Consider the following 20,938-nt stretch of genomic DNA (forward strand, 5'->3'; position numbering starts at 1 on the left):
TGGGCCGAGGGAGCTGGAGCTGGGACACACCCGGGGGGGTTCAGCTCCTGCCGCCCCAGGGAGGGCAGGGCAGAATTTCCCCCCTGGACAAACACTGGAGTTCCCAAAGAGGAGAGAAGGGCCCAGGCTGTCCCCTGTCCCTGTCCCCCCTGGGAACCCTGTCAGCCCCTCCTCATCTTCCTTCCCAGCAGATTTGGCTGCTCCAGTTGGTTCCCTTCTCCCAGGATCCGGAAAATTTGGGGGTGGTTGCAGCCGTGGGACCTGCAAGGGCTCAGGGAAATGGGAATTTTCCTCCTCCAGGAGCTGCAGGGGAAGGGCCCAGGATGTGATGGGGTGCTGGGGAGGGGAGGTTACTGCTGGGAACAGACTCCCTGGATAACAGGATGTCTCCAAATGGGATGTTCCCACATATTCACAGAGAAATTTGGAATTAAAAAACCCCCAAAACCAACCAACCAACCAAAAAACAAACAAAAACCACCTCCCAAAAAACAACTAAACCAAAACCTTCATGTCTTAACTTTCCAGAGGGAGAGGGAAAAATAAAGCTTCCTGCTCCTCTTCCAAGAGGAATCTCTCGGTTGGTTCCACAAGGCTTTCAAAGCTCCCTACGTGGATACTCCTCAGGAATGACAGCTCTGGAATTAGCCCTGGGAAAGGAGGGGCTCTCCCCACTCTTGCCCTCAACCAGCAGAGTGAACACTCACAACAGCCTGGGGGTCTCAGAGCCCCCCAGCACGCAGGGGAAAGGGGGGAACACCCCCATTCCACTCAGGCTTCCAGGAAAACTTGGGATTCTTCCCCAGCTGCTGTTGTGCCAAGTTTCCTTCCAAGTCCAACTCTGCAATTTATTTTCCTGTTGGAATTGAAGCAAGAGGGAATCAAAGATTCTTCCAGGCCCTGAGGAGTGCAGGGTTGGGCACGAGTTGTTTTTTTTTCCATAGAAAAAGCCATAAGATTCCAAGTCAATGTTTAAAAATTAAAAATTTTATATATATAGATATATATATATATAAAAATTCATTCTGTTCCCTACTTTTCCAGCTCTCCTCTTACAGTCTGTGATCTGGCAACAGGGTCATACCATGGCAGGAATTCTTCTTTAAGGAGATGGTGAGTGAGCAAATGTAGTGAAAATACAGTTCCTCAGCAATTCCCTGATCAAATCCTGGGATTCTCCTACATCCAGCTCCAAAACGAGGACAAGGAACTCATCTACACATGATAAAATTCCATGGACAGCATGGAGCAGGTTTTATCCCAAAAACCTGTTGAAACATCAATTTGTGGCAGCACAGAAACCACCAGCTGGAAAACTGATTCATCCAGAAGAAAGCTACATGGGTAATATTTTTATGGCTTGTTAATTATCCCGGGGTAACGGGGGGTCACGGGTCACACTGATTTCATTGCACAGTTCACAGGAGAGAGAAGACTCCAAACAAACACAGGAATCTCCACACTGAGCACCCTGGACTGGAGATGCCCTAACAACCCTCCAAAAACAGCCAAAATCCCTCCAAAAAGGAGGAAACACCGGCTCAGGGCACGGATTCTTACTCAAGCATCCTCCAGGATTGTGTTTACAGGGATAACACCTGGAAGGGTTTCTTCCAGTATTTAAAAATTCCAATAGTTTGCATTTTATAGAAAAAGTCACGGCAGAGAATGAAATAAAAACAGTCAAAGCCACCTTAAGAGTTTGGAAGGGCTGTCTGTGCTCCAGACAGGAACCCCTCCCAAAGAAATCCACTTGGGAGCGGCTCTGGGACACGGGGCCTTGTGGCACTCAAGTCTTGAAGCTTCCAGAACAATCCCACACGGAGGAGGGGTCCAAAGCACCCCCTCCTCCACGGCCATCCCTCCTTGGAGCTCTGCTTCCAGCAGGTGGAAGTGTTCAGAGAGTTCCTTGAGAAGAAGACTCGGCTGCTTTCCTTTACATGTGGGCATTGCAGAGAGCTTTAGGTTGTTTCCACTAAGGCTTGTTTTATTCGGAAAAAGAAGGGAATATGTTCAGCTCTGGGAATTCTTCATTGTTGTAGTTGGGCCCTTGGTCCCCCAACATGGTCAGCATGTCCTGTGAGGATACAAGCACAGAGTCAGGATCAAACTGGAGAATCATGCCTCCAACAGCCTCAAGTTGTGGAATTTAGGGGGAATGGCTGGACTCCATCTCAGAGGCTTTTCCAACCTCAACAATTCCATGGTTCCATGATGATGTTGGCAATTTAGCCATGGGTTTGCTGGAATAGATACCATGGACCAAACTGCTCCCTTTCCCAAGGGAATCCAGGGTCTGTGTCCAAGGCAAATTTAAGCTATTATGACCAACTGCTGGGAAAGCTGGGGCGAGATTTTGAATTCTCAGGAATTATTTTAATTTCATTGGACTGCAGTTTTTTTTAATTAATTAGAATTAGAAGGGTTAATCCAACTGGAATTTCACACTGATCCTGCAACAGACCAAGACACAAAGCCACTTCTGCCCTCCCCACTTCCAGCTCCATCAGATTATCCAGGAGTTTGGGACATCCCCAGTTGATCTGAACCAGTGGGACAAGCTCTGGGTGCTTCAAGACCAGTGTATCCCACGGGACTGGGAGGTTAAAAAGCCCCATCTTACTGGGAAGACCTCAGGCTGGCTGGGCTGGGGCTGCTGCACGTGCTGCTCCCCGGATCCTGGCCCGTGGTGCTGGCCCTGCCACTGGGGCCACATTCCCACGGCGTCGGCGCGGGGCTGGAACGGGGCCGGGGTCTGCGCTGCCTCCGTGGCTCCTGGACACAAACACAGGCACTGAGTCACCCCTCCTGTGGAGTGTGGCTTCTCCAATGCTCTAGTGGGATTGGGAAGGGCAGCTGCTGATGACAGGACAGGGCTGCCCTGCAGGAATTCCTGCCACAGGAATCCAGGTGTTTGCCATGGGATAGAACAAAGGGACTCCCAGAGGGGTTTGTTTCCTCCCAATCAGCCTTAAAACGGTTCAAAATTCATCTGCTGGGATGACCTCAGGTTATCCCGAGCTGGAAGGGATCCACAAGGACCACCAAGCCCAGCCCTGTGGCTGGAGGATGACTGAAGGTGATCAGTATCAAAGCAGAGATTCAGCTCTGCTCCCCACATCCAGGCACTCCCAAAATCCACAAGAAGTGATGGAGAGCACATCCCAGCACAGCTGGATGCTCCCAGCTCTCCTCCCAGGGTGTTTTGGCCCCCAGGCCCCGCTCACCGAAGCCGGTGCCGCGGCTGGCCAGCGCCGGGTACGGCACCGTGGTGGGAGACGCCGTCGATCCCGGCGCTGCCATGGAGCCGAAGGAGGACGGCGTGCCCTGGAATGTGCCCATGCCAAAGGAGGGCGGCCGCGTCTTCACTGCCTGCGATGCCACTTGCTGTAAGAGAGGAAAAACACGGGAGAGGAAGAGGAGGCAGGGGTTCACCCAACCCTCAGCTCAGGCAGGAGGTGCCGGGTTAGTCCCGGCGGAGGAAGCACAGCAGCGCCGGGGAGCGGCAGCAGGACGGATCCCGTGGAGAGCAGGGTCTGGAAGGCAGCGGGGACCCGGGGCCTGCACCTGAGGGCTCGGGCTGTGCTACCTGGGGTGTGAACACCGGCCGTGTCCCTGCAGCCCAGGTGGTCCCGCTGACCTGAGCTGGCGTGGAGTGGCGGGAGATCTGCGAGAGGATCCGGCCGGAGGGCGAGGGCTGCTGCTGCGGGATGATGTTCACTGCAGGGACCATGCTGCTGCTCCTGCAACAGAACAGGGGCTGAGGCCACAACAGCAGGAACAGGCACCAAATCCTTCTGCTCGAGTTATTGGTGAAGGGAAATGGGCCCAACAATTGGGGTAACTCTGCCCATATGGGAAGGGTGGAGCAGTCACCCCTGCAGTGTCCCCAGAATGTGTGAATGTGACACCCTGCAGTGTCCCCAGAATGTGTGAATGTGACACCCTGCAGTGTCCCCAGAATGTGTGAATGTGGCACCTGGGGACAGGGGTAGTTGGCCCTGATGATCTTACAGGGCTGTTCCAACCTAAATGATTCCATGATTCTGTACTTGGAAACAACTGAGAGGAGCTGCTGGGGTTGTGGGCACGTCCAAGGCACAGCAGAGGAAACAGAATGGGGCAGGAGCTGGGCAGGTGAAGCCTCACCTGAAGTTCTCAGCGGGCCGTGCAGCAGTGAAGGTGTTTCCCTGGGCGAAGAGGGGCGGGTTGGCCGGCATGGTGCTGGCAGGGATGGCTTTGCTCTGGTCTGCAGAGAGAGCACGAGTCATTTTTGGGCTGGGACATCTGAGGAACAGGGACAGAGAACCAGTTGGAAGAGACGTGTCTGTGTGAGGGAAGACTCCTTTGTTCCTTCCCCAGACACAGACTCCAGATGACTTTGTTAAATCCTGCTAAATTTGATTTCCTCTCCATTTCCTACTAAACTCGCACAGAGGTTCTGTGGGCTCAGAGCATCCACTGCAGCCTGAGCAGGCAGAAATGCTCGGCAGGGACACGCAGGAGGGGTGGGCAGAGCAGGAGGAGGAGCAGGCCGTGCTGCAGACCCACCTGTGCTGAGGCCAGGGAAGATCTCCCCGAAGCGCGGGTCCCGCTCCTGGCTGAAGAGGCCCTCGGCCTTGTCCAGGGCCTTGCTGTGCTCGGGGCCGGCGGCGCTCACGGGCTGCACCTGGGCGGACACGGCGGAGCTGCACCCCGGGCACGGAGCAGGGCCACACGGAGCGGCTGAGGGCCCTGCTGTCCCAGGATTCTGAGCTTCTTTGGCCATTCAGGATGCCCAGTCGCAGCCCTGCAAGTCTCCAAGGCCAGGCTGGACAGGGCTTGGAGCAACCTGGGCTGGTGGAATGTGGCCCTGCCCATGGCAGGAGGTGGAAGTGGATGGGCTTTAAGGTTCCTTCCAACCAAAATTGTTCCATGATTCTGTAATTCCACATGATAAATACTGGAACTGAGCAACACCCAAGGCAGAAACACCTTCCCCTCAAACCCCACCTCAACCTGGTGCCACCACCTTTAAACCCCCAGCAAAAGGGTGACTTAAACAGTGCAGGACAACCAAGAGGGAGTGCCCAAATCCCTCTGGACTCACCTGGGAGTGCTCGTAGCCAGCCAAGCTCTCCCTTCCTGGGCCCACTTCCAGCTCTGCCTGGGGTGGCTGCTGCTGCCTAAAATAGAAAGTGTGTGTAACAGGGGAGCACAGATAATTCCCAAGGGAACAGCTCTGGGTGGTTACACAGGGATTTGTCAGCCTGGAGCTCCTGGCTGCAGAGAGGGGAATTTGGGAATGAAGGGTGTGTGAGGGGAAGGCGGAAATGGGAAAAGGAGCCGGGCTCCTCCTGACCTGGAGGGCAGCGGGGCCGTGCCCATGTCCAGGGGAAGGCTGACGCTCTGCCCCAGCTGAGGCCTTGGCATGGAGTTTGCCAGGGCAGGCCGGGACTCCTGGCTCGAGTTCCTACAAAGAAAACACAAAAAAAAAGAGATTTAAAAAGTCCCAACTGGCAGCAAAGCTGGGTCCTGTGTGCAGCAGGGCGTGGCTGTCTGGGACAAGATGCAAAACCCCGTTTGAGTGAAGGGGTTTTGAGTGAGTTTCCACTTGGTTTCCTTGAAAGGTGGTGCCATGGAATACAGGATGATCCAGATGTGGGGGTTGTGCCTCCCTCCTCCATACTCAGTCCTGCACACCTCAAACACAACCACACAGACACTGCTGCTTTGCTCTGAACTTCCACAGGGATTTCAGCACTCTGGGTGTGGGAATGGCTGTGTCTGGAAGGAAGGAGTTCAAAGAGAGAGCTCTGACGTGGGGCAGGAAATCAGGCCTGCAGCAGATTTCAGCCCTGCAGGGAAGCAGTGCTACTTTGCCTCATGGCAAAAAAATCCTGCATTTCCCTTTCCCAGGCAATCCAGCCTTCTGTTTGCCTGCTGGAGCTGCCCTTGCCAAGCCAGCAGCTCTACATCAAACACAGGCACAATTTCTTGGTCCTTGCAAGGGGTGTGGAGCTCCCTCATGGAAAGAGAGAGCAGCTCTGACCACTCCCAGAGATGGGACCCTCTGGGCTGTCACAGGAATCCAACAGCATTCTAAGGCAGATTTCACTAATTTCAGGCACTGCTGGAGCTGAATTTTGGCAGCTTTTTAAGCCACACAAGACAGCCAAAGGCATTGCAATTCCTGCACTTTGTAGTCCTGGCACAGCCCAGCACAGAACGGGAGCTGGAGGGACTTAGGAACTTCCCCAGAGCTGTGCAAATTGCTGGGAAGCTCATGAGGGGAGGAGGCTGAGGCTCCCCCGTGCTGGGTGAGTCTGGACCCCTCCCCAGGCACTCACTTGACGTTGGTGTTGGTGCAGATGATGTACTCGATCTCATCCGAGTAGGGGTTCTGGAAGGTGAACGAGCTGGTTCTCATCCACAGCCACTCCCGGCTCTTGGAGCGGAAGCGGAACATGACTGACAGGACCTGGCCCTTCAACTTCACCACCTGGAAAAAAGGAATTGCATCAGAGCAGAGGTGGGGAGGAGCAACCTGAGCACGAGCTCCCCTCCAGACCCCTGCGATGGCCCATTGCCTCACATCTGGACCACCACATCTCAGCCTTCCCCAGCTACATGGCCCTGCTCCCTCGGGATTGCTCGATTCCTAAAGGATACAGGAGGGGAATCTAAAATCCCCTTTTTGGCTTCACTTCTCTTATCTCCTTGCACTGGTGAGATGTATGAAAAAGCCTCCAAGAAATGAAACACATGCTGTCGCTTCCCATTCCAACGGTTTGGAGCAATGGATATGAGCAGCTGGTTTTTGGAGTCATGAAAGCACAGGGGCAGCCTTACCTGCCCTGCCACCAGTCCAAGGCCCTCAGAAATAACAGTAACGACAACAGGGCAAGAAAACACCTCCACTGCGGGTCCTGCAGCACTGGGCTGGGCCCTAGAGATGAACCAGGGTTTCAGCCACGGCGAGCAGGCACTCGGGAGCCACAGCCCTGGCCCTAAAAGCCAGCTGGACCAGCAGCCAGAGCTGGACTGAAGACTGGATTCAGGAGTTAAGACACCAGATGCTTCTGTTTTATTTTGCATTTAATGATATGGCTAAACCTGCTACTGTTTGCACAGGAGGGTTATCTGAGCTTTGTTTTTCTTCTTGGTTTTCCAGTCAATTTTGTTGCTTTGCAAGCACCAAGGCATTCCAGTCTTGGAATGAAGTCCAATCTGAATTCCACCCTGCATGCAAAGGGCAGCTACAACGCTTTTACCTGTTGAAAACTGTCCCGTAAAAGCTGTTGGTCTTCTGGATGGCAGAAATCCACAATGTCTTTCCCCAAAAGCTCCTGTTTTTCAAGGAATTGTGAGAGATTCAGTCAGTTCATCTGGCAGGCAGATTCCATAATTAATCCTCTTTGGACAGGTAGTTCCTGCTCCTTCCCCCCAAACCCCTGTTACACAACTCAAGAGCTGGTGTGCTGTTTTTAAAAAGAAAAGCACAACAGCTGTTGATTAATGTTTGATCTTTAACTCAATTTGAGGCAAGAATTGCTTTAATTGACTTTTGACATAATCCAGAGACACCCAGCCTTGCCATGATCAAAGGACTTGGAAAAACACATGGAAAAGCAACCAGTGAAGAAGAAACACATGTGTGGGTTAAGCCCTGGGCACTGTTTATCAGCTCTGTTGGACAAGCAGAGCCATGATCTAGAATGAAAAGTGGGTTTAAAGAGCACATTTTCCTTAAACAGCTCCTACAGGTCCTCACCTGGGGCTGGTAGCCCACGGTGGCCACGCACCGGTGGTCGATGAAGGTGAAAATCCCCTCGGTGTTGTGTCTGGAGATGAATTCTGTGGGCTGGCAGACATTGTTCATGTCTGTGCAGTTGGGGGAGCTGGTCACCTGCCAGGAGCACAGGGACAGTCACCAACCCTCGCTGCCCCCGAGCTGCCAGCCCTGCCCTGGGATTTGTGGCGATCGGGGAACGTCTTCAGACAGAACAGTTTAAATCTGGGGGCTCCCAGGACGAGGCAGCGTTGGGGAAGGGGAGCAGGGCACTCACCTGGAGCCTGCCAATGGCCACGAGGCAAAACTTGCTGCCCTGGCCAGCGTCGGGGTCATCGTCAGGCAGGGAAACACCTGGGAGGGGAGGGCCAGAAATTCCAGCAAGGTTGGCACAGAAAAATGGCTCATTCAGAGGAACGGACTGCAAGACATCTCTCTGCCCTGGTCTGTAACTCAATACCCTTCCCCATGGAGGGATTTCGTATATTAAGGTGCTCCCCATCCCTTTTTTCACCAGAAGGAACGAAAACCTCTGAATTTCAGCAAAAGCTGCACATCAGAAAGTTCAAAACTATTTTCATCCTCTACTGACAGAGATGTCTGCTGCTTCACCTGCAAAAATCAGGTCAGTCTTACAATAAAAGTCACTGATATGTTTGCAGAGCACCTCCTGGCACATTCAGCCCCTGGAATGGCAACTTCAGCCCATGTGCTCCTAAACCCAGCCCGCCTGAGCACGAAGTGAATCCTCACCTGCTGGGGGCCAGGCTTTGATGTAGCCCGTGCAGTGCACGACCACGTAGTGAGGTTCACCATCCTTGGCTGCACCTAAACCATTCCTTGGGAGAGAGAAACGGGTTGTGCTGAAGTGGGGGAAGGTGAGGCAGGGTGTTTAGCTGTGCTGTTTATATGCTGTATGTATATATGATATTTATTTCATTTACCTGCAGCGGTTCCTCATGAAGCTGAGACGATTGACAGCGACTGGATCCACAGAGCTGTTGCCACACCTGCAGCAGGGTTAGAAAGGATTTGATCTTTCTTGAGCAACATGAAAATAATTTGGGTATCTTGAATAAGAGGAATTTCATTCAGCAGAACTCAAAGGAGGTGACACTTGGGGTTAAAACTAATGGTTACTTTAAACTAGATCTTCAACAACAACAGAGCAAACAAACATTTCAGGGATTTGACTGTAGGGAAAGCTCAGCCACGTTCTGTCATGTCTGTATCAAAATGAGCCCAAAAAAAGCTGAAATAAAAGCGTGGAAGGGCCAGGGTTAGGGAGCAAGTTTGGCTTCAGGCTCAGAGGCTTCCTCAGGGACCTCCCTCCTACCTCATTCGGCAGATGAACGATCTCCGGGAGCCCATGCACATCCTCATGGACTGCTGCCCTTCCTTCTTCACAGTCCCCGTCTTCAAATCAAGGATACGACCTAAAAAGACAAGAAAAAACAGGAGATGCTGCTGCACTGGGAGTCCTTGCACCAGGACAGGAGTGGCACCAGGTAACGTACTGGGAACAGGCACGAGTGTCACTGGTGGTACCTTTAGATGCACTCTCGGGGGGGGCTGCAGCATCCTTGGTAGAAAGGCCCCAGGGCTTGGTTCCCTCTACAAAGGGAAGGGTTTAATCCAAGTCCTCGCGGGCGCTCCCCCCGCCGGGCCCGGCTGCCGTACCTGTGAGGGCGTTCTCGGAGGTGGAGAGCTGCTCCCGCAGCTTGCCCACGTCGTCGGGGTGCACCTGCTCGTACAGGGTGCTGCCGAACCACTCGGACTGCGGCTGGTTCAGCACCGGCGTCACCGAGTCCGACACGTAGACCACGCGCCCCGTCTCGCAGGACACGATGAACAGGAACCCGTCAGCAGCCTCCAGGATCAGGTGCTTCAGCTCCTGCAGGCACACGGACACCTCTCAGCTCCACGGCCAAAACACGCCCTGGGTTTGGAACTTTTCCCCCCACCCGTTGTTTAATTTTCCCCTCTTGCTGCCCTGGCCAGCGTCGGGGTCATCGTCAGGCAGGGAAACACCTGGGAGGGGAGGGCCAAAAATTCCAGCAAGGTTAGCACAGAAAAATGGCTCATTCAGAGGAACTGACTGCAAGACATCTCTCTGCCCTGGTTTGTAACTCAATACCCTTCCCCATGGAGGGATTTCCAGCTGCTGATCTCCCCACAAAGCAGCATCAGGCCAAGAGCAGGAGGCTCCAGGGAGACCTCACTGTGGCCTTCCAGGACCTTAAGGAGGCTTAATAAAAAGCAGAAGAGGGACTTTTTATAAAATGTGCAGAGACCTGGTCGGTGAGGAAGGAGGGTTTGTAGGTGCCATCTGTGGAGGTGTTGCCAGTGCCCCGCAGGGACTTCATGTGTGACACGGCCATGCGCAGGATGGTCAGCTTGTCCGGCTTGCGCGCCAGGGCGCTGCACGTGGGCACCATGTCCGACAGCTCCGTGATGTACGCCGTCATCTTGTTCCTCCTCCTGCGCTCGATCTCGCTGTGGTTCTCCCTGCCAGGGCCCCAGGAGGACAAAAGGAGGAAGGTGAAGTTACAGGGCTGGGGGCTCGGACAGGTCCCCAGGTCAGCGCTCGCACGGGTGTGACACACACAGACTGGGAGTCAAGCCGCACATGCTGGGCGTGCACAGGGAACACGGAGACAGGGCAAGGAGAGAGGCTGCACCTGGACCTTCCTCAGAGTCACAGCAGCTCCCTGGAACCTGGGACAGCGAGGAGCTGGGCTAACCTTCCCCGTCCACCACACTGCGCTGCAGGAAGCCAAAGGAATTGCTCCTCTGCTCCCCAGGCGGGGTCACCTCACTGCAGTGACCTCAGCGCTGTCCACCCGAGGGTGGGTGAGATCACCAGAGCCACCAGAGCCACCAGGTCTGCAGATAAAACCTGGGCACCCGCTCTTCTGGGCAGCCTGGGCTAGTGGAGGTGTGTGACTGCTCCAAGGCTCCCTGCAGCCCCACCAGGTCTGCAGATAAAACCTGGGCACCCGCTCTTCTGGGCAGCCTGGGCTAGTGGAGGTGTGTGACTGCTCCAAGGCTCCCTGCAGCCCCAGCCCAGGATTCTGAGTGACTGCATCAGCTGCGTTTCGGGAAGCCACTCTCAGTGACAGCAAAGGCCCTTTCACTGTCCCAGCAGGGAAAGCTTCCCAGCAGGTTGCTCGTCATTTCTGCACAGATGGCCAAGGCCAACCAACCTGGGCAGACCAGGAAACACCTGGGTGGTGGCACCGACCTCTAAGGAGGCCCTGCAGCCACTGCTGCCACCTAAAGAGGCTCTTGGGACCCCTATGGCTCACAGGGCGCAGTTCCCATCAGTCCCACAGAGCAGAACTTGGTTCTTTTTTTCCATTAATACATAATTTAACTGGGTTCCTAAGGTGGGTTTTCCAAAACAGAGCTCAAAAGCCAGGTTTCCTATACAGAGGGATGGATCAGGTGCAAGGAAGCACACGGTGGGAAGTGAAATGAGATGGAAGTGTTGGAAGGAGCAAGGACAGGCAGGTGAATAAACAGGATAAATACAAAAATGGAGATTTATCACCACGAGGTGTGTGCAGACATTTAGTGACCTCATCCTTGAGTCAGGCAGCTTCTCTAAACTCACAAGCTCAGGTGTGAAAAACAAAGATCCTTCAACAAAAGCTACTGGAGAATCACCAGACATTTACATTTCACTTGCCCACTGTCACTGCCATGAGGGAAGGGTGGAAGAACTGGGATTGTCCATCCTGGGGGAAACCTTGGAGCTGTGCAGGGCCTAAAGGGGCTCCAAGAGCTGGAGAGGCCCAGGGCCCCTCCTGGATTCCTGGTGCAGCATTCCAGGTGACTGTTCTGGTGGTTCCAGGCACAGTCTCTCATTAATTACTAATAGAAACTTGGGGAAAAATTAAATCCTGTTTGCAGTGACACCACCCTTCCTGGAAGGAAAACACCCGAGCTAACACCTGAGCTAACCTTTTCCTGCCTCTTCTGAGAATCCAACGGCATTCCAAGGACACAAAACCTTCCCTGGCACCTCGGCCCAGGACAAGAGGAACTGTATTTAGCACACGTTAGCAAAGGAAGGCAGGAGCCCAACCCTGTGGCCTTTGGTGAATAAATCCTTTCATGTATTCCCTAAAAACGTTCTTCCAAGGATGAGGTGTGCCTTTCCTCAATGCCTTTCCCCTCCTAATCCCAATTCCACAGCCATTTCCAGGAGTCTGATAATCCTCTGCAGCAGATGAGGGGAGGACGGGGAAAAACATAAGAAGAAAAAAGAGAAGGGATGCCTAGAGAAACATTAAGGAAAGGAAAAACTCTGCTTGTCCATGCTTGAAATCTCCATTCTCCTACCTGGCAAGTCTCTCCTTATCCGCTGAACTCTGCTCATCATCAGACCTAAAAATAAAATTAGCCAGCTAAGCTAAAAACGGAAAAAAAGTTGAAAGAAATGGAAAAAAAATGGAAAGATGGACTAGGAAACCCAGCCTAGGGACAGGTCTGTTTTGCAGAGGAGCAATGCAATAAAATAAAAGTCATTAGTTTGCAACATTCCACATTAAATTGGTGCCTGATGTGTTGGGGTTTTAAAACATTTTCTGAGGCTGTGACCTAATTTGCTTATTTCTAATATTAGAAGTATTCTGATGTTTCTAACATATTTTTGATTTGCTTGACTTCAGAAGGACTCAAACCACTTAAAAAGCTGGAGAATCCCAGCTTGGAATTCCCTGGAGCCCTTTGGCAGGTAACAGCAGGACAGGGACCCCCAAATCCTGGGGACAGTTTTGGGCCCCTCCTGGCAAGAGGGACTCTGATGGGCTGGAGCATGTCCAGAGAAGGGAACAGAGCTTCAAACAGCTGTAAAAATACCACGGGCTCAGTCCCAACACTCAGAGATATTGTTAGACACCAAAAACTGATCAAAGGACTCCCTACAATTTCCAGAAAACACCCAATTTGCAGAGCTTCTGTGTAATTCCCACAAAACACACAAATCACAACGTGTGCCAGGAAACCCTGTTCAAGGAAAACTTGTACTAAGCAGGGAACTTGAGTCTCTGCAAGTTTCTCGAGCAGGAGAAAAGAATGAGAGTCCAAGGCCCGAGCTGAAAGGAATGGTGAAAAAGAGGAATGTCATCATCACACCCAATGAACCTGCCCAAAAAACATCAAGTGTGTGTGGATCCCTTGGAGCACCTTCGAAGAGAGATGGTTGTGAGAAGGGTGCTGCACAGTCCTTCTAATATTAAGGATTTCTGGCACAAAAAGCTTTAAAATCATCCAATTCTTACCTGGCAAATCTCTCTTTGTCGTTTGGCATCGGGTCATCATCGCATCTAGGAGAAGGGGGAGAGGTTAAAGTGTTGACACTTCCTCCTTTCCCAAAACCCACTGGAAAAATGTGGTTTAATGACTCCCACAGCAATGCCTGGGGTGACAAAGGCCAGCTTTCAGCAATGCAGGACAATTCCCTGATCCCTCCCAACACCACGGGTGAGCTGCTGGCATCACCTCCACGGGGTTTTCCATGCCACATTCCAATCAAGGGTGGTGGGGTCACACTCAGTTTAATCCTATACCAAAAAATAGATTAAATTGCACTTGGGAGGTAAAGGCAGCCTAAACCAGAACCTCCGTGCAAGGGTTTCTCTTGGTAAATCCTACATTCATCATCCTGAAACCATTCCGTGGCCATCCTTAGAGCACAGGAATGCAGGGAATTCCAGTGTCACTGGAGTTATCGATCCTAAACCGTGCAGTGAGGCTACAGATAAATGACACGAGATATTCCAACTCTTCTGTGCTCCATATGGAGCACGAGAAGATCCCCACAGCCTCGCCAGCTCCTCAGGAATAAGGATGTCTCTGGAACTGAGGCATCCTTACAACAGATGAGGATTAATTAACCATGTCTGAGGCAGTAACAAAAGCCACAGAGATGGAGGAATATTGCTGACTGGGAGAAAGGGAAGAGTTTGAGGCACTGGAGCAAATCCCACTGCTTCCAGAGAGGAAAAGTCAGAGGAGCAGAAAGATCTTGCTCCAAGAAAAACACACAGACACAGCTTGACTGTAGGACAGAAACTCCTGTCCTGCTGCCATGTTCTCCCTCACCTGAGGAATTTACTGTTCCCTTCTCCATCATCATCAAAATCGAGCCTGAAAAACAGAAGATAACAAAGTTAACAAAGTGGTTTCTCCTTTAAATTATTTTTCTGTCTGTCCCCATGGATGCAGATGATTCCTGAAAAGAAAAATTAAGTAATCCCAATGCAGATTAGTGATCCTAATGTGAAACAACCAATGAAGTTTGGAAAGGGGCTTCTATTAGGTGTCTACCAGGAACAGAGCAAGGAAAAACAGCTTGAAAGGAAGAAAACCCACTTGGAGCATCCACTGCATCCCAACCTTCTGTTCCAAAAGCCTGGATCTCCTGGGAGAATCAGGGACCATCAAGAGCCCACAAATGGAGCATTCCCAGCTCAAAAGCCTGGACTGCGTGCATTTAAAATTAAAAAACCAAAAAAAAAGAAGAGGGTAAAATCTTCCTGGAGTTCAAGTTCAGTTTGTGCAGTGTTTGCTCACACAGGGCCAGACCCCCCTTCTGACCAGCTCGTGTGGTGGGACAGGAGATGTTTCACCTTTCCTTTTGGGATGGAAAACTGTGGATGCAGCAGGCAGGAAGCTTGGGAGAGCTGCAGGGGAGTGGGAGCATCAGCAAACAGAGCTCAAGGAAAGGGTTTGAGTGACTGGGACAGGCACAGAGACAGATTTCAGCTTGCTTGAAAACTACGAGGCAATTTCTCGTGCCAGAAATCTGGAAACAGCCACTCAAGTCCCTTTGAATTTGCAAAGGCATTTTCAGCAAACAAAAAGCCTCCCACAAGCACAGTGTGGCTTCCCCCTGCCCCTCCCAGGGACAGCACAGCTGCAGAGGCTGGAGCAAGGCCCCCAAACCCAGATTCTCTGCTCCCCAGGCCTTGCAGGAGCTCCTGTCTTGCTCTCAATCCTTGCGGTGCATTTGCTCCTTCTGTGAGGTGCAAAGCTTTTAATCCCCTCTGAAGATGTCACTTAACCCCCTCCTCAAGGGGTGCAGCTGGCACAAGGATCCAACCACAAAGGGAAAGCAGTGCACAGAGCCCACCTGCAGGAACCAGGAAACTCCTCAGCAGCAGCCCCTGCAGAGGCTGACAGCTCTTTCTGGAGACCAGAACTCCCTCAGAACGGCCCTTTTCCCCCAGCCCCAGCACTCCCTCACTCACCCGGGCCGCCTCTTGCTGGGCCTCGGAGCCCCTCCAGCCTGGGCTCCCGACCCCGAGCTCCCGGCGCCGACGGCTGCGCCCAGCGAGGAAACGTCGGATGCCATCTCTAAACAGGAGGGGAAAGGGTCAGGGGGAGCCCCCAGCACCACCCAAAGCCCCTCTGGCTCAGGGGAACGGATCAGGGGGAGCCCCCAGCACCAGCCAAAGCCCCTCTGGCTCAGGGGAATGGATCAGGGGGAGCCCCCAGCACCAGCCAAAGCCCCTCTGGCTCAGGGGAATGGATCAGGGGGAGCCCCCAGCACCAGCCAAAGCCCCTCTGGCTCAGGGGAATGGATCAGGGGGAGCCCCCAGCACCAGCCAAAGCCCCTCTGGCTCAGGGGAAAGGGTCAGGGGGAGCCCCCAGCACCAGCCAAAGCCCCTCTGGCTCAGGGGAACGCCCCCGGCAGCAGCAGCTGTGTGCCAGCAGCAGCGTCTGGGGCAGGGAGGGGCTGTGCCCTTTCAGCTCCCTGCGTGGGGCACTCGCTGCCTCCCCGGCTGCAGAGCTCAGGCTGCCAAATTAAAAGATGTGGTCTCTTCTTGGAGGGAGGAGGAGCCTGGTGGGAGCAGGGAAGGGGCTGAGGCTGCACCATGAAGGAGGGAGGAGGAGCAGAGCTGCGAGTTTCCCTGATGACACCAACTTGCAGAGGGTTTGTTTCCTAATCTGAGACAAAGAATGAACCAAAAGCCTCATAAAACAGCTCAAAACCCAACATTGCTCAGCTGATCACTTCTGGTCTTCACCAGTACAGACCAGTGGGCACCAGAGGCACCTTTACTGGCCTGCCTGTGCACTTCCACAAGTGCTTGGAAGCTCCCTGAACGAGTGTGAGGTGTCCCAGCCATGGCCCAGGTTAGGGTCCCTTCCACCCCAAACCAGTCTGATTCCAGCATTCCCTTTTCCTGTATTTTCCCCTAATCCTGGTTGTTCAGGAATGCAGGTAACAGGGTCTGCAGTTGTTCAAAGCTTGCTCAGTGTGGCTGATGCTGAATCTACATCCCAGCATCAGAGCCCAACCAATGCTCCTCTACATTCAAACAGTCTGTTCCACATCAGAAAATCAGTTTTAAAATCCATTATACACCATTTTCTCCTGTTCCTGAAATAAGTCAGCTCTGTGCTTATTTTAACTGTTGTGCTGTGAAACTGCCCCAAAACAGCCCCAGCCCGAAAATCTCCATCACAACCTTTGCAAACTGAGCCTGACGCAGCCCCCAAACCTCTTCTGCTTTATAAAAACAGAGAGACCCCAAAGCTACCCAGACATCCCCAAAAATCCCAGTGCTGGGCTTCCCAAACCACCCCTGGCAGCACTGGGAGCAGCTCAGGCAGGAAACAGCTCCAGCCTGGGGGACAAAGTGAAGAACTGAGGTCAGGTTTAATGAATTAGGGAAAAAATGGGCTTTATGTTGGGGTTCCCAAGTTCTTCTCAACTCCTCAGAGCCGGATTTCAGTCCAAGAATAGTTTAATTTCACTTCCAGAGTTGGATATTGGTTTATTTACAGCTAAAAGTGGAGCTGTACAGTCCGCGGTGTGCCTGGACCTCACAGCAAACACGCTCCCAGATTTCTGCTATTTCTGCCAAAATTAAACATATTTTACCACATTTACATTCCCAGCCTCTCTGCCTGCCTGGTTTGTTTTCCTCCAAGCAGCTGGCGTTGCTGAGGAAGCTTTTTCTTTGCCAATCCATAGTATTTCCCAGGGGTGACTACAGTATGGAATAAGCTCGAGGCTTGGCAGCTGCAGGAGCCAACAACAACAACCCCAAGCAGCAGTGGGAGTGAGCACAGCCCATCCAACACCAGCAACAAAACACCAGGATCCTCTAGAATTCAAAAATACATCTGGAGAACAAAGAATCAGAAGTGGAAACCCTTCCCCATCTCCTTTCTGCATGATTTTGGATCGCTCAGATGCCGCTGTGCCCCACGCCTTACTCCCAAGTGAAATCCCAATGCGACATCAAAGGATTTTGTGCAACAAAATGAAGTTTCAAGTGGGAATAAAGCAGGTCAGGAGGGTTCCTCCTTTTCCCCAGCTGTATCTGAACATGGTGGGAACAGAAATGAAGTTTCTGGAGCACAGAGGAGAGAGAATCCCTTTCTTGAGGGGGAGGAATTTCCGCTCCGGGCAGGGGAAGGAAGTGACAGCGCGCTGTTCTCCCCACAGGGCCGAGGGGACAGAGGGAATTGCTCCTCAAGCCTTCAGGATTCCCAGGAGCCCAAGGCAGGGATCAGCTTCACCCCAGGCTTCAGCTTCCCACTGAGAAACTTTTCCCTCTCGTGGCTCAAGAGCAAGCCCAGGACAGACCCCGGGGTTGGGCACCAGGACCTGGCACTGCTGTGCTCTGCAGGGAGCGCCAGGGTGGCCACGGCTCCCCTGCTGCACCCTCCCAAAACCAGGGACAGCATGGGCTGCACCCTCCCAAAACCCTCCCAAAACCAGGGACAGCACGGGCTGCATCCTCCCAAAACCCTCCCAAAACCAGGGACAGCACGGGCTGCATCCTCCCAAAACCCTCCCAAAAACAGGGAGAGCACAGGCTGCATCCTCCCAAAACCAGGGACAGCATGGGCTGCATCCTCCCAAAACCCTCCCAAAAACAGGGACAGCACGGGCTGCATCCTCCCAAAACCAGGGACAGCATGGGCTGCACCTTCCCAAAAACAGGGACAGCACGGGCTGCACCCTCCCAAAACCCTCCCAAAACCAGGGACAGCACGGGCTGCACCCTCCCAAAACCAGGGACAGCACGGGCTGCATCCTCCCAAAACCCTCCCAAAAACAGGGACAGCACGGGCTGCACCTTCCCAAAACCCTCCCAAAAACAGGGAGAGCACGGGCTGCACCCTCCCAAAACCCTCCCAAAACCAGGGACAGCACGGGCTGCACCTTCCCAAAACCCTCCCAAAAACAGGGAGAGCACAGTCTGCATCCTCCCAAAACCCTCCCAAAACCAGGGACAGCACGGGCAGGGAGGGGCATGGGGATAGCTCTGGATTTTTCACCCTTTGGGATTTCTGGGAAACCCACAGGGACACAAAGATTCCTTCCCAGTTTCTGTGTTCTCCCCAGTCCAAACAGGAGCCCCTCAGCACTGGGGTGAATTCCTGGAGCACACGGTGGAGTTTTCACTCTGCTCAGCTCCCAGGAGGGAGGCTGGAGCCAGCTGGGGCCGGGTTCTGCTCCCAGGAACAGCAGAGTGAGAGGAAACAGCCCCAGGTTGTACCAGGGGAGGTTCAGGATGGGTATCAGGGAAAATCCCAATTCCCTGTCCCGGGAAGGGCACTGGAAGGGGCTGCCCAGGGCAGGGCTGCAGTCACTGCCCCTGGAAGGGTCCAGTCAAGAGCTCCAAGAGGTCCCAGGGGGTTCCCACCATCCCTGGTCTGTGTCCCAGCCCCTCCCAGACGCCACCCCTGCCTCCCTGCATGTGTTGGATCTAATTAAGGCCAGAAGAGAGGAGCAGGGAAGAGTCTGGAGTGTAAATCCCAACCCCCTGCTCCAGCTCTCCTGGGAAAGGCTCTGCTGCAACCACTGGCATCCCAACAGGGGAAAAAGGCTCCAAAATAAAACTGCAGCAAATATTCCCAGCTGTGATTTACGAGACAGCTTTTAAATACGTTTTTTATTGTACAAAACTGGTGCTTTTTGCTGAAGAAGCTTTAGTAGGGGGTTATTTGCCAGGCTCACGTTTGGAGATCAAATCTCACAAGATTTGCTTTAAATTTACCCATTTGTGAGCTCCCCAAAAAGTTTGGAGCAGTTCTGGGAGCAGATAAACCAGCCTTAAAACTACTCTGCATTTCACTCACACTTTGATATTTCTGCTTTTATGGTTTTTATTCACTAAACATCTCAATTTCTGTGTCTGGGGTACATTAAATCAATTTTTTGAAGTAAGCAGGAGGTTTGTAGCTTGTTTGAGTTTCCCCTGCAATGCCAGCTCAGCACTTTCATCCCCATGGGAACCTTCTCAAAGAAGAAATATAGAAATTAAGAAAAGAATGTTTCTTCCATTGCTAAGGAATTGAAATTAAGACATCCTGGGTATTTTGGGGCATTACTCAGCATTCACTGGAGCCCAGAAGTCTGTTTTTTAACATCAAGAAGACCCACATTATTTGTGAGAATTCTTCAGAATTTATTCTCCTAATCTCCATGTTTACTGTTTGTGTGTTTCCCTCCCTCTGTGTAAAAGCATTGAGTGAATATTGGTCACCCTGCCCATGATTATAAATATTAAACACAGATGTTGAAAATTCTTTTCTTTCAGAGTTTAAAACTTTCTTATTGTGCAAAAAACCACGGAGAGTCCACTTCCACAAATATTGGAGATACAGTTTAAACCCACAAGTATCTTCCTTCCTCCTAAACTGCATGGTCCGAGTCCCTAATGCGTTTTGTCACCATTAAAAGCCACAAAACCTTCCCAAAACGTTAAAATAAAACCCCAGAATCCTTCAGCAGTGTCAGCGAACACTCCTGGATAAACGTGAGCACATTGCAGGACCCTAAAGCCACAAGAGGAGCCCCAAAGCACAAACTAACATCAAAAAAACCACCCCAAAACACAAACAAGCTCAAATTCTGACCTCAGCCACCACGTTGTAAATCCATTACAACTTCACAGATGCTGGGTTAATCTGGATACAAGCTCACTTCAGAGAAGTTTAGCCAGAAAACTGATAAAATCACATATCTGGAGGGGTTTTTTGGCAGGAATTGGGATCGCCAGCTCCCGGCTTCCTGAGCTGCGACTCTGGGGACCAACCTGAGGCTGGGGGAACATTGTGCTCCAGCCTCTCTGAGAGAGATCTGTGCCAAACCTTCACACCGGGCCCGCAGCTTTTGTTGGGAATTAAGAAAACCTCAGCGAAACGCAGCTCAAAAAGGGGCTAAACCCGACAGCAGCCGTCAAGGAAAACAAATCCAAACGAGCGATGAAGGAGACCCAGCCCAGGGACCCCAAATGCAGGGACCCCCACCCCGAGGGTCTCCTGGAGCCCCCGGCTGCCGCAAGCAGCCCAAGCCCAGGGAACACAGCCCCGGCTCCTCAGGGGTGTCCCCAGCCCGCCATCCCCTCTCCCCCTCCGCGGAGCCCCCTCAGCGCTGCCCCTCCGCGCTTCCGCGGCCTCCTCACGCCCCTGTCCGGGCCCCTCACGCCCCTGTCAGCCCCTCCAGGGCCCCTTCAGCCTCCAGGGACCGCTGAGGGTCCCTCTCATGACGCCCCCCGCCCCTGAGCGCCGCCCTCAGCCGTCCAGGGCCCCCTGAGAGCCCTCGGGTCCTCTCAGGCCTCCCTCAGCCCGCACTCATCCCGCAGAGCCCCTCTCGGCCCCCCGCACCCCCTCAGCGCCCCCATGCCCTCCCTGAGCTCCCCGTAACCCCTCAGTCCGCTCCCCAGCGCCGCTGTGCCGCCGCGGCCGGGCTCACCCGCGCTGGCGGCGGTGGCGGCCATGGCGGGGGCTCCCGGGCCGCCCCCTCCTCCTCCGCTCCGCCGGCCCAAGATGGCGGCGCAGGAAAACCTCCGCCGGCCTCACCGCCCCGCCGGCACGGGGGCGGGGCCAGCGCCACGCCGGCCTCCTATTGGTTCAACCGGGGGGTGGAGGGAGGGACACGGCGAGACGCAGCACTGCTATTGGCCCAGATGGAGGGGCGGGGGCGGGGACAACCGGAGGGCACGGCCAGGGGGCGGGGCGAAGGCGGCCGCGTCCCGCCCACACCGGGGAGGAGGCGGGGCCTTTTGGGGGCGTGGCTATGTGGGCGGTGCTGGTGACGTCACGTGATTTGCATTGGGACTGGGATTGGGACTGGGATTGGAACAGGTTTTGAGTCAGGACTGGAATTTGGGGCCACCAACAGAACCCCAA

General features: G+C 53.3%; 1 protein-coding gene across 4 annotated transcripts; it reads right to left on the minus strand.

Annotated features, from left to right (window-relative positions):
- Nucleotides 1-965: 965 nt before the first annotated feature.
- ARNT (aryl hydrocarbon receptor nuclear translocator) lies at nt 966-20,629 on the minus strand. 4 transcript variants are annotated; one of them, XM_063421048.1, is made up of 23 exons: nt 20,502-20,629; nt 15,031-15,136; nt 13,883-13,927; nt 13,060-13,104; nt 12,119-12,163; nt 10,066-10,279; nt 9,452-9,665; nt 9,320-9,385; nt 9,108-9,207; nt 8,716-8,781; nt 8,525-8,610; nt 8,049-8,125; nt 7,754-7,888; nt 7,254-7,328; nt 6,330-6,481; nt 5,342-5,452; nt 5,090-5,165; nt 4,552-4,669; nt 4,150-4,249; nt 3,590-3,743; nt 3,228-3,387; nt 2,624-2,775; nt 966-2,077 (listed from the first exon to the last, which is right to left on the minus strand). In XM_063421048.1, exons 1-23 carry the CDS (start codon nt 20,524-20,526, stop codon nt 1,988-1,990), a joined length of 2,412 nt encoding a protein of 803 aa, XP_063277118.1. In that variant the 5' UTR covers nt 20,527-20,629; the 3' UTR covers nt 966-1,987. The 4 variants fall into 4 exon arrangements, with proteins under 4 accessions (XP_063277118.1, XP_063277119.1, XP_063277120.1 ...); XM_063421049.1 differs by lacking the exon at nt 12,119-12,163; XM_063421050.1 differs by lacking the exon at nt 9,320-9,385.
- Between the last annotated feature and the right edge of the window lie 309 nt (nt 20,630-20,938).

This window comes from Prinia subflava, chromosome 35 (genome assembly GCF_021018805.1).
Source record: "Prinia subflava isolate CZ2003 ecotype Zambia chromosome 35, Cam_Psub_1.2, whole genome shotgun sequence".
In the NCBI taxonomy this organism is placed as follows: domain Eukaryota; kingdom Metazoa; phylum Chordata; class Aves; order Passeriformes; family Cisticolidae; genus Prinia; species Prinia subflava.

Coding starts and splice junctions, on each gene's coding strand:
- ARNT (XM_063421048.1), bottom strand. CDS start 20,526: ATGGCCGCCACCGCCGCCAGCGCGG. Junction 12,164..13,059: donor GACAAAGAGAGATTTGCCAG/GTAAGAATTGGA, acceptor TTTTATTTTTAG/GTCTGATGATGAGCAGAGTT. Junction 9,208..9,319: donor CCCCGAGAGTGCATCTAAAG/GTACCACCAGTG, acceptor TTGTCTTTTTAG/GTCGTATCCTTGATTTGAAG.